At 50.0% G+C, this 14,725-nt stretch overlaps 1 protein-coding gene across 40 annotated transcripts in view; it reads right to left on the reverse strand.

The window, feature by feature from the left end:
- LOC149915155 (E3 ubiquitin-protein ligase RING2-like) overlaps positions 1-11,728 on the reverse strand; it is a 17,374-nt gene extending 5,646 nt beyond the window's left edge. Inside the window, exons 1-7 of one of the 40 annotated variants that reach the window (XR_016459492.1) lie at positions 11,555-11,728; positions 10,959-11,033; positions 10,006-10,645; positions 7,628-7,924; positions 4,183-4,680; positions 3,934-3,977; positions 63-3,658 (exon numbers count right to left, since the gene is read on the reverse strand). Coding sequence is in view for 4 of the 40 variants with exons in the window: in XM_090123348.1 (XP_089979474.1) it covers positions 3,936-3,977; positions 4,550-4,680; positions 5,731-5,817; positions 7,847-7,889 (303 nt within the window). In the remaining 36 variants the exon portion in view is untranslated. The other 39 variants (XR_016459485.1, XR_016459491.1, XR_016459471.1 and 36 more) reach the window with 39 other exon arrangements.
- Between the last annotated feature and the right edge of the window lie 2,997 nt (positions 11,729-14,725).

A 14,725-nucleotide genomic window follows, 5' to 3' on the forward strand; every position in this document is an offset into this window, starting at 1 on the left:
TGGGAGCAGCAGCAGCTTTCCTGCTGTTGGCCATAGCCTGTGACCGTTACGTTGCTATTTGCAAGCCTCTCCACTACACCATGCTTGTGAACAGGACTGTATGCTGTGCCCTGGCTGGAGCTTCGTGGGGCGGTGGCTTCATTCATGGCATCATTCTATTTGCTCTCACCATCAAGCTCCCCTTCTGTGGCCCCAACGTCCTGGACGACTTTGTCTGTGATGTGCGTCAGTTGGCGAACTTGGCCTGTGCTAACCTTACACGGCGGAACTTCTGATGTTCCTCAACAATGGAGTTGTCATTGTCATGTGCTTTGCACTTCTCCTCATCTCCTACATAATCCTCTTGCTGAAGCTCCAGACACACCAAAACAAAGAACAAAATAACCTCCACCTGCATTTCCCACATCATCGTTGTTTTTGTCATGCTTGGCCCAGCTGTCTACATATATGTCCTACCCTCTGAGGCTGTCCCAATGGAAAAGGTTTCCATTGGGAAACCTTTCTTTTCCATACGGTTGTCTTCCCTTGACTAATCCCATGATCTACATGCTGTAACAAGGAGATCAAAAGCTCCGTGTGGAAGTTGGTCAGCAAATACATATTAAAAAAAAAATTTGAAAGAAATAAATGAAAGTTTATTTGTTCCTCGTTTTGTTCATGCAATTTTCTTAGGAACAAATCCACACTGTACGTTATGTAAAAGCATAATGTACAAGTGATAACCTTCAAGAAGTCCTTTTCTATCAAAAAAATCCCTCGAGTGATACTAAAACCTGTATGGAATAAGTTAAGGAAGAACCAACCTGTGTAAAGGAACCAACTCATGCACTATGAAGTTATCATTAAGAATCTTTTAAATTCATTAGAAAGTATCTGGTAGGTGTTGAGACTTCATAGAACTATTACTGGACTACTGGTTCAGCTTCAACCATGGTAATTCATTATTTCAGTTTATAGTCAAACTTTCACTGTTGATGCTGCCTTCTCGTTGGACTCATTCATGATCCCACCATTGAATGAGTTGATTACATTTCCACAAAGGGAGAGTGTGAAAGCTGCTGGATGATCCAGCTTGCAGGCAAGCTTTGCAATTCATATAGCATAGGCAAGACATTGCAATCTGTTAAGTAAAAATCAAAGACAATGTAGCTATAGCTTTACAGGACGTGCAGATCATAAACTTTATCCATACAGTTACAGACATTTGCAGCACAGATGTCTGTCTGAATTAGTCACTAAGGATTCCAGCAAAACTAACAGGCATTTCTAGGGAGAAGTTCAGCTAACCCTTTCTTAATTTCTACTTTGAGAAGTAATAAACCATGCCTTAGGCGTTTTTGTCTCGCCCCTTGTACTTGCCCTGTAATCCGCTTTATAGTTTGACCCCAAGGTGGTCAGCCAAATAATTCTTCTCAATGGGAAACTGTGCTTTCAGAGAGCATGGTTTTCTTACTGCAGTGTAACTTCCTTAGGCAGTGTAGATGATGCAGAGTGAGCTAAACACGTCTCCGTCCACAAAGTCCTCCAATAATCTCTCAGAAGACATTGCATCCTACAGGTCATGGAGTTCTTGGTTCTCACATAACGCTCTAGCATGCTGTAAATATCCAAATGCAGTTGCCCTTGCAGTAGGGTATTTTTGTTCTTGTTGTTCCTTTCTTCACTAACTTTCTACATATCACTAGGTGAAAGAAAACGCCATAAAGTCAAGAGTGCCTTTCTCAGGAATGCACTCAGCTCTGAGCACCACCACTTATACACGGCCTTCTGTCACACTGCTGCCATCAGCTGCCGCTGTCGGCCTCCCCAGTGCTTCCACCATGGTTACCTGACATCCCTACAGTCCTGCACCCGCTCAGAAGTAATACTTAAAATGCATTCTTCCATACTTCATGACAGAGGACTGAAGAGACTCACTTTTGCGTGGTGCTAAGGATGGTCCATCCCCAACACGTCCCTTTGCGCGCTGCAAGGCCCAGCTGGCATTCTGGCAGCTTGCTGGCTGCTGCTCCCTAACGCAGGGAACCGCACTGTGCTGCTTCTGAGGAGAGAAAGAAAGGAGGGTCCATGGAAATGGGCACCCAACATCTGCAAAGAGATGCAGCGTTCCAGATCGTGCCAGAGACAGGATATCACAGTGCTGAGTCATTAGCTACCACTAAAGGAAACAAACATTTGGGAGAGTATTCACAGCAACTGCTGCAATTTCTGGGCATATCCCAGCTTTCTTACTGTTCAGGTGGAGAAGACTGGCGCTCACAGACATCAGTTCAGTGGGTTAAACCAACACACCTGCAAAATGCCAGCATTATTCAGGAAACAGTCTTCAGGTGCCACAGTTCAATCCACGCAAAGTTATTGTGCAGAGCCTTAGCTCTTGACTTCCATTTCTTCCCTAAATTTTACTACTGCAAGCAGCTAGAACAAACCTTTCAGGTGAAATTCAGGGCAGCAGGGACCTGGCAAACCATAACTAGGTGCAGCTGGCAGGAGGGCAGTTCACGCTCTTTGCTCCCACCCTGCCCCAGCAGGTTAAGGAGCCTGGCAATGCTGTCCTGTTGCAGCACATGCAGAATCCAACCGGTTATGGAGGTAACAAAGGACCAGTAGTGTTCCCCCTGCTCCAGCTTTTCCCCTTCAAAATGAGAGAAAGGAAGAAAACCCAAACAAATAAATCCAGCCATACTTTTCCATATGCAGAGCAGGAATGGGAACTGCGTCTGTCTTCTCATTGAGACAGTGGTGGGGAAGCTCAGTTCCTGGGGTCCTCTCCACAGGGACTGCCCCCTGGCTTCACTCTTTCTTCAACTGCCTCAATCCCCAAAATCTCCTTTTGGAAAGAATCCCTAAAGAAAGAATCTGCAAGTGAAAAATAGTAAGGAGAAGCATTTTCCCAGCTTTCTTCTATCATGCACTCTAAAGTACTCTTGAGTAGGACAGTGTCTTAAAATCAACTGGTTACAAGAACCATCCCCAAAATACAACTAGATTCTGTACAGCTGCCATGATTTCTGACAGCAAGTGTTCTCCATCTCCTCAACATTTATACACCTTGAAGCAAGTGGCTGGTGTTGCTGTCATGAAGAAAACTCCCTTTGTCTTCCACCCCTACTGCAGCCGCAATAGCTGCACTGGTACGATCCACGTGTTCAACAGACCTCAGCTCTGCCTTAGCCAGGCACAGTGGCTGTCCTCCTCCCTCCCAGCTCACACACCAGAGCACTGCTGTGCCACATGGTAAGAGCAGCAGTGACAGTGGGCAGCACCCATCAGCCTCCACCCTGCTCTCACCACCAGCTGGGACAAGGGCTGACATAGCGGGCCCACCCCAGCCCAGCTTTTCTTCTGAGACACCTCCCAGCAACCACTCAGCACCAAACCCAGTTCACCCACTCGGCCTGCTCAGCCTGAGCTGTGCCCAGCTCATGCACGTGCTGCAGCAGTGCTTCTGACGGGTTCTCACAGGGCGATCTCTCTCAAGGAAGGCCCAGAGCCCAGTCTCTGCGTGCAGCACCAGCTCTGCTCACCAGCTGTGGGACAAACGCTCCCACCCCAGCAACAGTTGTGACCTCTGTGAGTGCCCACATCACTTCTGGGCCTCCATCAGACGTAATCCAAATTTTAAGAAACCAACAGCAGGGTCACCCAATGGAGTTATCTGAAGTAAAATAACAAAGAAGTTAAGATGACTCTTGTGTAGCCAGCTCAGGTCACCTTCTTGCTCAGGTGCTGCATGATCGGACAAAGGAGATGTTGCCTCTGAGGTGGAGGCTGGAAGGGTCTGGGCTTTCAAACTGTCAGCAAGCATTTGGATGAGCCACCTTCCTGCTGAGGAGCTCCTTAACATCATTCCTGCCTCCTCCGGTACCATACTGGGAGATGCTCCAGAGTTCATTAGCCTGGACTCCCATCAACAGCTGCTCCTGCACTGACCTTCACTCACACTCTGATACCGTCCACTTCCAGCACAAGCTGACCTGCAAGGAAATGTGGGATTAATGCAAATGCAGAAGCCCACGGCTGTGTCACCACCACGTATTGCAGCCTTGGGAAGTCAGCTACAACTACAACCTTGGTCAGAATTAAAACAGGCACAGTACATTAACTGTGACCTCTAAACTGAAGTAATTGTCACGATCAGAAATACATACTGAAATCGCTCACTTAACTATTGGTGGTTACCTCCAAACTCTTTTGCTTTTGGGAGAATATGGACTCAGAATTGAAGGATACAAGAAAAATGACATCTGCTTCACTGGAGGTGGTTAAGCTTGGAAGTAGGATTCCAAAATGAAAAGGTTTTCAACTCCTTATAAGGCAGAAAGCGATGGGATGATTGCTGACGCCTGCAGAAAGCCTGATCTGCTCTGCCACAGGTGGCTGAATGACACAAAAGCTGTGCTGCTCATTCAGAAGTGTGTGGGGCATGGGGTGGGCATGGGGCACCAACACACGGGATGTCAACACTCCTCGGGCACTTTCCCATCAGAAGGGAATTCCCTTCTCCCTGCCATGCCATGTCCACACCACTCCTAAGGGCTGTACTGACACAGTCAGCACAGAATCCATGCAAACGTTCTTTTCTCATCGTGGTGGTTTTTAACAGACACAAGCAATGAGACATCAGGTCACTGTGTGGGCTGCTGGGTGACACTGCCATCATTTCCAAGCCATTGCTTCCTAGGGGCAAATAAAGTAAAATACTTTAAGAAAATTTCACACAGAGATTGCATACTATACTATTCTTTTACACAAAGCAGAAGGACAAAACAGGAGATACGTGCAGCTGCATCAACACCCCAGTTGCTGAAGGAATGGAAAGAGATCAAATGACAATACGTTATTCTCATACAAGGACTGCTCATCAGCACCCACTGCCCAAGGAGCAATGCAGGGAAGACTTGCATTTCTTCTTCTCCTAGCCAGAAACTGTTTTTCCTACCTTAAAAAGGAAAGGAAAAAAAGCCTGACATAGTGCTGACAGGGCAGGCAGATGTGGCACACCAAGGCATACTGAATCTGCAGAACATTTGAAACTTTCACCTTTCCTCCAAGAGCAGTCTAAACCTTCCATACCCACTCCTACTTTCACCACTATTCTTACCAAAGCTGCTTTTTCAGCTGGGGCTCCTCTCTGTCCTCAGCAGTATGACTCAGCACACAGATGCACCTCAGCTCCATTTCGTTTCCACACCCACTTTGTGGGACCGTGGGTTTCCCATCAGAAGGCTTCACACACACCGTGCGTTCAGCTCAGTGAAAGGAGACACAGCTGATACAGGCTTGTTGTGCAAGAGAAATCCAGGTTCTCTTCTCATTCCCACAATCCTTCCAGTAGTTCAGTCCATTTGGTACATTACCATGTCCCGGATTCTCAGCTGTGTTTTCCACACACTAATCTGTCTACCAACAATGCATACACAGGAACCAAGAAACCAATAGCTACACTCAATCATAACCCAGGGCAAGGAAATCTCAGAGCAATCCTAAGTGAAATCACCACTTTTCTGAAACTCTGCCTCAAGCTCCTCACGCTCCCCCTCAACTCTTTTCTCAGAAGCCCACTCCTCTGCTTTTTCCTTTTCCTCTGAATGCTTGCATTTTTGTGCAGCCAGGACTTGGGAGAAAGCTGGGATGCAAACTGCAGAGAACTGTCCCAGCAATGAACAAACAGAAAGCCTGGGCAGAAAGACAGTGCATCAAGTCCAGATGCCTGTTATGTATCTGTACCTCTCTTTGGTGCTTTCTCCAGCTCTGTCTTCTTCCCCAGCCTTTCCGCACGGCCATGCTGCAGTGGAAGGCCACTGGCGTCAGTTTCTCGCAGAGAGAAAGCAGGAAATACTTGAAGAGCAACTCTTTGGAAGAAGATTTTAGCACAGCCAGCCACTAACTTCAAGTTTTCAAGCACAGTTTCTTAAATTTGCCTTTCCACTGCTCTAACATTATGCCTTCCTTACAGTCAACACGAGGCACTTTTCTCTCTCCTCCATCACACACACCCTTTCACACAGTCCTATTTAGATGAAAGTACCCAAACTACAGCTCACAAAACATTCTTACCCACAGAGGCTTTCCATTTCCCCCTTTCTCAATAAGAGTCAATAGAATCTCATGCTCCATCCCTAAAATAAAGTACAGCCTTTCCATGTCACAGAAAGCAGTTGCCAATAGAATCCTTGTCCTATTAGCCCACATCCACCAAAATCCCTCCAATACACCATTTCTACAGCCAAAACAAACTCATTTTTTCAACTGAAATGCATTTACAGAAAGTATTACTAGTCTCATTCCTGCTGAGTGAGTGGCAAATGAATCCACATCTGTCTGACAGCTCTACAATGCACAAAGCAAAGCTGCACAAGCAAACACAACGCTGTCAGGTGCATGAGCTGAGAAACACTTCATTCCTAAGTCAAACAACTGTGAGTACAAGTACCTCCACACTGTTTGGCCTCTCCAAGGAACAGACACAGCTCTAAGAACCATTTAGACACAGACTCGGATCGCTCTACTGCCACCGACAGCCACTGTCAGCCTCTCTATTGCTTCCAGTACAGCGCTGCCATCAGTCACTCTTTCCTCTCAAGACTCTCTTGTTTTCTCACTTACCTCCTTAGTTGCACTAAGGAAATGGTTTTGCCATTAGCTACGGCATCCACCCCCAACCAAACCAACACATCTATCAGTCAGCAGGGTTGCACCCCATGAGGCCAGGCCTCATGCCATGACAGCAGAGGAGCAAGGTCCAAGGCTGCAGCAAGGGAGAATTTGCTCAAAGGCAACAGCCGTGGGCACAGGCAAGAAGCTGCTTATCTTCAGAAGGATTCAGGTAGGCAGGGATCTCCTTTGCCTACACTGCCAACCCTTCAATGAGGGCTGGGAAGGGGTGGATCCTGGCTCCACCCCTTCTGTCATTCTGGAACATTGCATGCTCTGGGTTGGCCCTGCCTTTCTACCAGGTGAAAAATCAGGTTTCAAGCCATGTCTCAGCATTTACACTACAGCATCCCTTAGCATTAACTCCACAGGACAACCCTTAACCCTTTACCTTAACCTAAAAGGCTAATCCTTAACACTCACCCCAAAAGATACTCCTCAGCCCTAATCCAAAATGCTAACGCTTAACCCTCATTCCCATCTCAAAAGTGCTGCTGTTGTCCCTAACAAAAAGGACAAGCCATAAACCCCCAACCAGGTGGGCACACCCCCACCATCACTAACATCAAGTGTTAAGCCTTAACCTTTAAACCTAACAGAAAACAGTAACATGAAACCCTAACCCCAAAGGGTTACCCTCAGCACTTAGCTCTAGCACTAAACACTAACACTTCATCACAATCCACAAGTGTAAACCTTAGGATCATAGGATCACCACGGTTGGAAACAACATCTAAGATCATCTAGTCCAACATTTCCCACTAAATCACATCCCTCGGTACAACACCTAAACACTCCTTGAACACCTCTGGGGATGGTGATTCCACCATTTCCCCTTCCATAAAAACCTAACCCAAAAGGGTATATCCCATCACCATCACCCACAAGGGTAACTGCAGACAAAGGCAATAGCAAATACAGCTGCTTTAAACCAGTCCTAAATTACCCAAGAAAAGTAAAGGACACAAACCTGTAAATACAGAATGAGCCAGCAGGATGAGGAAATGAGCAGAGATTTCAGAAACGCGTCTGCTGTCAGGGAGGGGAGTTCAGGCCTGCCCCAGCACCACAGATCTCCATGACACGACACAACATGGGGAGGTGGCAAAGGTGACAGGGCTAGGAGGAGAGCTGGCGGAGGAGGAAGGTTGGATGCCTGGCAGTTTGAGAGGGACTGAGGTAGCCTCACCCATCACAGACGTGGTCAGCGCAGACACTTTGGTGTCCGACATGATGTAAAGTGTCTTCGTAGGGCTGGACGTGGTCACTGCAGAGAAGGAAAGAACGTGGTCAGCAGTTGTGGGGACAGGGTGCCTACCCTGGGCTGCAGCCCTGGCAGCAGAGTTCAAAGCAGGTTTCAAACAGGCTTCAAACTGCACAGAAAACCCCCTTGTCTCATTTTGTTTTCAGACTGACTCCAAAATAAACCCCAGCACTGCCACAGCCTGCGCAGAGCACAGCAAGGGAGCCCCAAACCTTTCAGCTCCCTTTCTAGACCCCTCAGAGTCTAAGAATCCTCCCTCCCTTTAGTGATCTCACTCTCTCCCCAGGGGGCTAGGACCATAGGCTTCTTCCTTGGCCATCCCACTCTCAGAGCTGTCACACAGCTCGTGCATCTTCAACTCTGACCCACCAGCACTGAAGCGCACACACCACCTGACATGGCTTCACAAGCAACCATCTGCCTTCGCATCACATGCCTCTACCTGCCTTTGCTAAGCAAGCATGCACCTACCTGCCTTTGCTTTGGAAGCATGCACACACTTCCCTTTGCTAAGCAAGACCACAGTCCCTTTTAATCTCAGGAGGGAATAAAACAGCCCGAACAAAAAGGGTACAGCAAGGCTCTCTCTAGGACGCCTGTTGTCTCAGCAGAGTTGACAGTTACTTAAAATGCACAAAGTACCTACAAAACCATCACGCTCAAACAAGGAAAGTAAACAAGTCCAGGATGCCGTGAAGGGTTCCTAGCTCTTTGTAGGTAATACCTGCTCCGTGGGCACAGGATGCGCACAAATTGCCCCTCATCTCTTCCCCATCCCCTTGCCCCCCCCACCCCCCCATGATTTCCACAGGCATTTAGAGACTCTGTGGAAAGGCAACATAAGGCTCATGGAGAAGACTGGATGTACATGAGGTTTTTCCCTTCCCTGGTGCTAGAGCACTGCTTGTCTAGATGATGAATGTTTTTCATACAAGCACCAACCAAGCGTGGCAACAAACAGCTGAAATGGCATTTCCCCTGCAAAACAACCAGCCTGTCTAAAGACCTCACCTCAGAGACTTGCCAAAAAGGCCAGAACTCCCTTTTGGCAGGCTTACTCACAGAACAGCAGGCTTCTCTTCACCGTGCATCACATGGACACAAACAGGCTGTTTGTGCAAGGAGGGCAATTTCACCTGAGCACCTCACCATATGTGTTCCCTCCACCCTGCTTTTCTGCAGAGATACAAGGATAAAAACCTCAGTTCCTCTGAGCAACGACTGGAAGGAACTCTGGAAAATTCTCCATTCAAAAGCAGCTCCTTTGTGGTCTTGGTTCCTGAGGGCTCCTTTGGATCACCTTTCAGGCAAAGTGTAGGAGGTTCTACTGTACAAACCTATGTACCTGGGTACCTTTTTCCACCCCAAAACTAATTCTGACAGAGTTGTGATGCAGACATTGGACACGGAGAAGAAGAGAAAAAGAACAGAAGAGAGGATAAAATTAAGGATACCGGTAAGGAAGAAGCGCAGAAGATGAAAAGCACAATAGGATACAGGCAAGACAGCAAAAGAGATGAGCAGTAGCGGAGAGAATAAAGGTAAGAGACGCTGAGAAGGGTAAGAGCAGAAGGAGAACAGACAAGAAAGAAAGAAGAGCAGAGAAGAAGAAAAAGGATGTAGGTAAGAAAAACAAGCAGACAAGGAGAAAAGCAAAAGAGGTATTAGCGTATACAGAGCGTATACAGAGAAGACAAAAGCAGAAGTGGAGAGAAGCTGAAGAGGAAAAGCGAGAAAGGAAGTCTGGCAGAAGTACAAGAGACGGTAAGAGAGGAAAGTGGCAAATGAGAAGAGCAGAAGAGAAGTGAGTACAGAAGAGCAGAAAACGAAAAGAGCAGTAAAGAAGAGCAGATCGTGCTATGAAGAGAACAGTAAAAGGAGAGCACATGAAGAAAGAGGAGAGAGGACAGTGAAGAAGGAACTGCAGAAGAGGACAGTAGAAGAAGGTGTGAGGACTGGAAAGAAACAAAGTGAGTGTAGTAACAGGACACCATTTCCCTTGGGACTCTGCAATCTCTTTCACTTCTGACAGACGGAGGCGCTGAGAAGAACAAGAGCCATGTCTGTGTTCACCAAGGACTCACCTCTGCATGTGCAGCGGCAGCTCTCAGAGAAGCCTTCTTTAGTCCCACTTTCCTCTCTTCAGGTCCTGGCAGGCATGGGGAGGAGCCTGACCACCAATGAAGACCGAGGCAAGACACTTATTGAGCACCTCAGCTCAGCTTTTTCCATGTCTGAGGAAGCCAGTTCTCTGTCCTCATTTATCAGAGGGGGAACGCTCTCCTTGGCCTGTCTTCTGCCTGCATACCTGTAGAACCCCTTCTTGTTATTTTTCACATCCCACACCAAGTTCAGCTCCACCTGTGCCTTGGCTTTCCTAATCCTATCCCTGCACACAGACAGCAGCCCTGGCAGGAACGCAGCGCTGTGGCAATTTGCAGAGCTTAACATGCAGTTCCATCAGCGCATTGTGTTTTCACACTCAGACGTTACTGGCTGCCGAGCGGAGCGGCTGATAAGGCCATAGTGAGCCACTTTTTCCTAGCAGTGTATGTGGGACCCGAGGAAAATGTCCTCGCGTGTGTTGAGGCAAAAGATAAAAGTATTCTACTGGGACTCTGGTGCTTCTCGTCAGGCACAGTCATGGAGGCAGAAGGTAGAAGTATTCATTTGTGTCCCCATGCAAAGTTATTGAGGAGGAACGAGGCTGTTCTCCCACTAAAGCTGAAAGTTTCAGAACGATCACTCATGGATTCCTTTTGCTAAACTCATGCGCTGGTTCTTAAACTGATGTGCTAATCCCTACTGCTGAACAGAGCAACCCACATCAATCCCCCCTTTTCCTTTGAGGATTACGATGTTCACATCCTAATCCTCACCACCTTTGACCTTTCATACTTAGAGATACATCTCCACAGTCCAATCACACTACAAGGAAGGATGCATACATACAGCGATTACATACACCATCCCCACAAACAACTTCTTTAACCAGTGCAATTTGGGAAGCCAGGAAGTCACGCTGGTTTCAGCTCACATCGTCTTATGTTGTGCAGTATTTCACTTTGGTGCCATATCTTATCTCCATCTGCTTCAATTCTACCACTCTGACCTACATGAACACAACAATATCACTTATTGCTGCATGAACTCCTTCTTGTGCACCTAACAAGATACCTGAAGCCCTTCTTACATTGCAATACCACCCAGGCCAAGCTCTGGACTTTTTCCCTTTTCTTCTTCCTTTCTGCCCCTCTTCCCCTCTCTCCTTCTTCCTTTCCTTTCCTTCTTTTCCCTTGTCCCCCTTTTTTCCCCTTTTTCCATTTCCCTCCCCCCTCTCCCTCCCTCCCTCCCCCTCTCCCTCCCTCCCTCCCTCCCTCCCTCCCTATCAGCCTGGCTCTCACGCTGTTGTCCAGATGCCCGTCTTCCTTTTCCCACACCTCCATGCTCTGCCCACAACCCCCTGTTTGGCTGCATCTCCCTGCGGATGTCCCACCCCACAGCCCCACTCACAGCCGCCATCCCCGGAGCTCTGCCCGCCCCCAGTCGCTCCCCCACCTCCCCAGGAGATCCCTGAGGGCTCTCCGTTCCCCCCCCACCCTTCTTCGCCCCCCGCTGCCCCTCGAGCCCCACTCGGGCTTCAGGCCGTGCGTGCAGGCCGCGCTGCCACGGCGACAGCGCGCCCTCCCTCCTTGCGGCGCGGGAAGCCGTCCCCGCGGCGACAGCGCATGCGCGGCGGCGTCTCCATAGCGACAGCGCCCCGGCGCGGCCGTTGCTCGAGCGACGTGTCGTCCCCGCTCCCCGCGGAGTGACGTCATCACGCGGCGACCCGAGGACGCGGCCATGCGGAAGCGGAGCGGGGCCCCGCGCTGCTCCAGCGCCGCGGCGCAGCCCCGGGACTCCGAGCGCCGCCTCAGCTTCTACGAGTGGGTGTTCGGGGGCGGCGGGGGCACCGGGGGCATCGGGGCTGGGGCCGTCCTGTCTTGGCCGCGTGGGTCCTCTTCTGCTCAGGGCCTCTGCTCGGCGGCGGGAGGTGCCCTGTGCCCCCCGCCCTTCCCCCCCACCCACGGTGTTTCACTGCCTTCCCCCCACACCCATCCCCCCCGCCCGCGGGTCGCCCACAGCCTCCCGAGTCCCTCAGTCTGACCGCTGGGCTTACGCTCTCCCCCCCCCCGTTCCCCGCCTCCACTTCCCCCATTCTCATCGCTGGAGTCCTCTTCCACCCGTCCCCTCAGTTCCTCCGTCACTGTCTGCCCCTGTTCCCCATTCTGACCCCCAGGCTTCCGCGTCTGTCTCTCACTGATCCGTTGTGTCCCCATTCTCTCCCCCGACCCCCCCAAGTCTTCCCATTTTCTCCCCTAGATTCATCCCCCTCCCCCGTCCCTTCTATCTGACCCCCAGAATTCTCTGTCCCCTCAAGTTCCCCCGCTCCAATTCCCCCATTCACATCATAGAATCTCCTACCATTCCCCAGTCCCCTCTATTTGCACCCCCAGGGTCCCTTGTCTTCCCTTCCTCCCCCTGCTTCTGACCCCATTTTCTGTCCCCTACAGTCCCCTGTACCCCCATACCCTCCTCCCTGCCCTCTGGAGTCCGTTCCCCTATGTTGACCCCCAATTTCCCCCAACTGGACCCCCTTTACGTCCCATAGAACCCCCCCACGATCCTCAGTTCTCCCCTCCCACCCCTCCCTCCACCCCCAGACCCCCTTTCCACTCACGTGGTCTGCCTCTCCTCTTTACCCCTCCCCCCCCAACTAGCACTCTCTCCTCCCAGACCCCCTTTACACCCCACAGAAGCTCCACACAACTCTCCAGTTTCCCCCCTCCACCCCTCCCTCCATCCCCAGACCCCCTTTCCATCCCACAGAATCCTCACTAGCTCATTTCTCCCCCTCCCACCCCCTGCTGAACCCCCCTTATCCCCCGTTGGAATCATGCAAAAGGATCTGCAGGAGAAGTCCTAGAGAGGTCTGGGGGCATCCAGGGGGTTCCAGACTCATCCAGAAGAGTCTGGAGTTATCCCAGAGTGGTACTGGGGCATCCAGAGAGTCCCCAGGTTGATCCCATGGGCCCCTGGAAAGATCTGTAAGCTCCCACTAGGAGTCCAGGAGCACTGAGAAGTCTCTGGTTGTGAGAATCCTTCTTTGTTTTTTGTCTCAAAGCTTGCTTCCTGAGGTATTTCTTGTGATAAGACTCTGATTGATTTGTTGAGGAGGCGAGAGATGGGTGCTACCGTGTGACAATTGACATCCCTCTGGGAACATTTGAAAGCCCCTTCCTCCAGAGTTGCTTACCTCTGGAAGAGAGTGCTCAGAAGTGCTTACTGGCGGAAGATCTGGCCTGTGACTAAATAGCTCCAGCCTTGTATGGGAAAATTGGGGAACGATACCATCGTGTCCTGTGAAAAACAGGATGCAGATGGGCATCCCTGCTCCCTCTTATCTGCTGGCAAGGCCGGGAAGGTGGGAACAAAGGAATTTCTGCTAAGATCCCAGAGCCAGAAACTGCCACTCCAAGGAGTGGCACTCAACCACTTTGGATTTGAGCTGTCACTCCAAAGACAGCTGACTCGACCACTTTGAAAGCATTGAAAAAGGGCCATCATCACCATGGTCACCGTTGTCGTCGTCGCCATCAACAACAATGCCCTATGACCCACCACTACTGAAGATCAAAGGCTGAACTATGAACCACGCTGGATCCATGGTGGTGACTATGTCCCTCTTTCTTCCGATAAAGACTCCTTGCTTCTTCTTTCCTACCTTTTCTATCGCCCTCCTTTCCTTCCCCATTACCCTAATTCATAATAGCATCCGTCCTCCCCTTCCCCATCTCCCTAATTAAGATCTGTAATAAACTGGTTGGACCAACATTTGAACCGTTGTTTCTTAATCTCACGCCGGGTATACAGATATTAAAAGAACCTCCTCTCCCTCCTATAAATCGGAGTGAGACACTGGTCTGATCTGAAGATGTCCCAGTAGAGTCTGGTACGGTGCAGGGAGTCCTCATGAGGGTCTGAATGGTCCTGGAGTCATCCAGAATGGTTTGGGGATGTTCCAGAGAGGACTTGGCGGGTCTGGGGGGTCCTCATGTTGATCCATGGGGTCTGTGGATTCATCCAGAAGGGTCTGGAGATGTCCCAGAAGGATCCTGTGGGGTCCAGGGAGTCCCAGGTGTGTCCAGGACATCCTCAGAGGGATTCAGAAGGGTCTGAGGATGTCCCTGAGAGGACTTGTAGGGTCTGGGGGGTCCTTAGGTGGGTTCCAAGGGACCTGTTGTCAACTGGAAGGGTCTGGAGATGACCCAGAGGGGCACAGGGTGACTGCTGTCACCGTCATTGGGTGTCATTGGGTGTGGGCATCACTTGGGTGTCACCGTTATCACCATCTTTGAATGTCACCGTCATTGGGTGCCTCCAGGTGTCATTGGGTCTCACCGTCAACAGCTGTCACCATCACTGGGTGTCACCATTGTGACTGTCTTCAGGTGTCGCTATCATTGGGTGTCACTGCTTTTGGGTGTCTCTGTTGTCACCATCGCTGGGTACCACTGAGTGTCACTGTCCTTGGGGTGTCACCATCATTGGGTGTCACTGTTGTCTCTGTCATTGGGTGTTACCATCACTCTGGTGACACTGTTAAAAAGTTGACTGCATGTGACCTCAGTGTGGAACAGCTGTGGCACAGTGTCCCCATCACTGGCTGTCACTTTTGTCACCATCACTTTTGTATCACCATCACTTGTGTGTCACCATCTCTCAGGTGACAGCATTCCCTGTGCTCTGACCACCACATGGGGG

The sequence above is a fragment of the Phasianus colchicus genome, chromosome 23 (genome assembly GCF_987193195.1).
Source record: "Phasianus colchicus chromosome 23, bPhaCol1.hap1.1, whole genome shotgun sequence".
Taxonomy (NCBI): Eukaryota; Metazoa; Chordata; class Aves; order Galliformes; family Phasianidae; genus Phasianus; species Phasianus colchicus.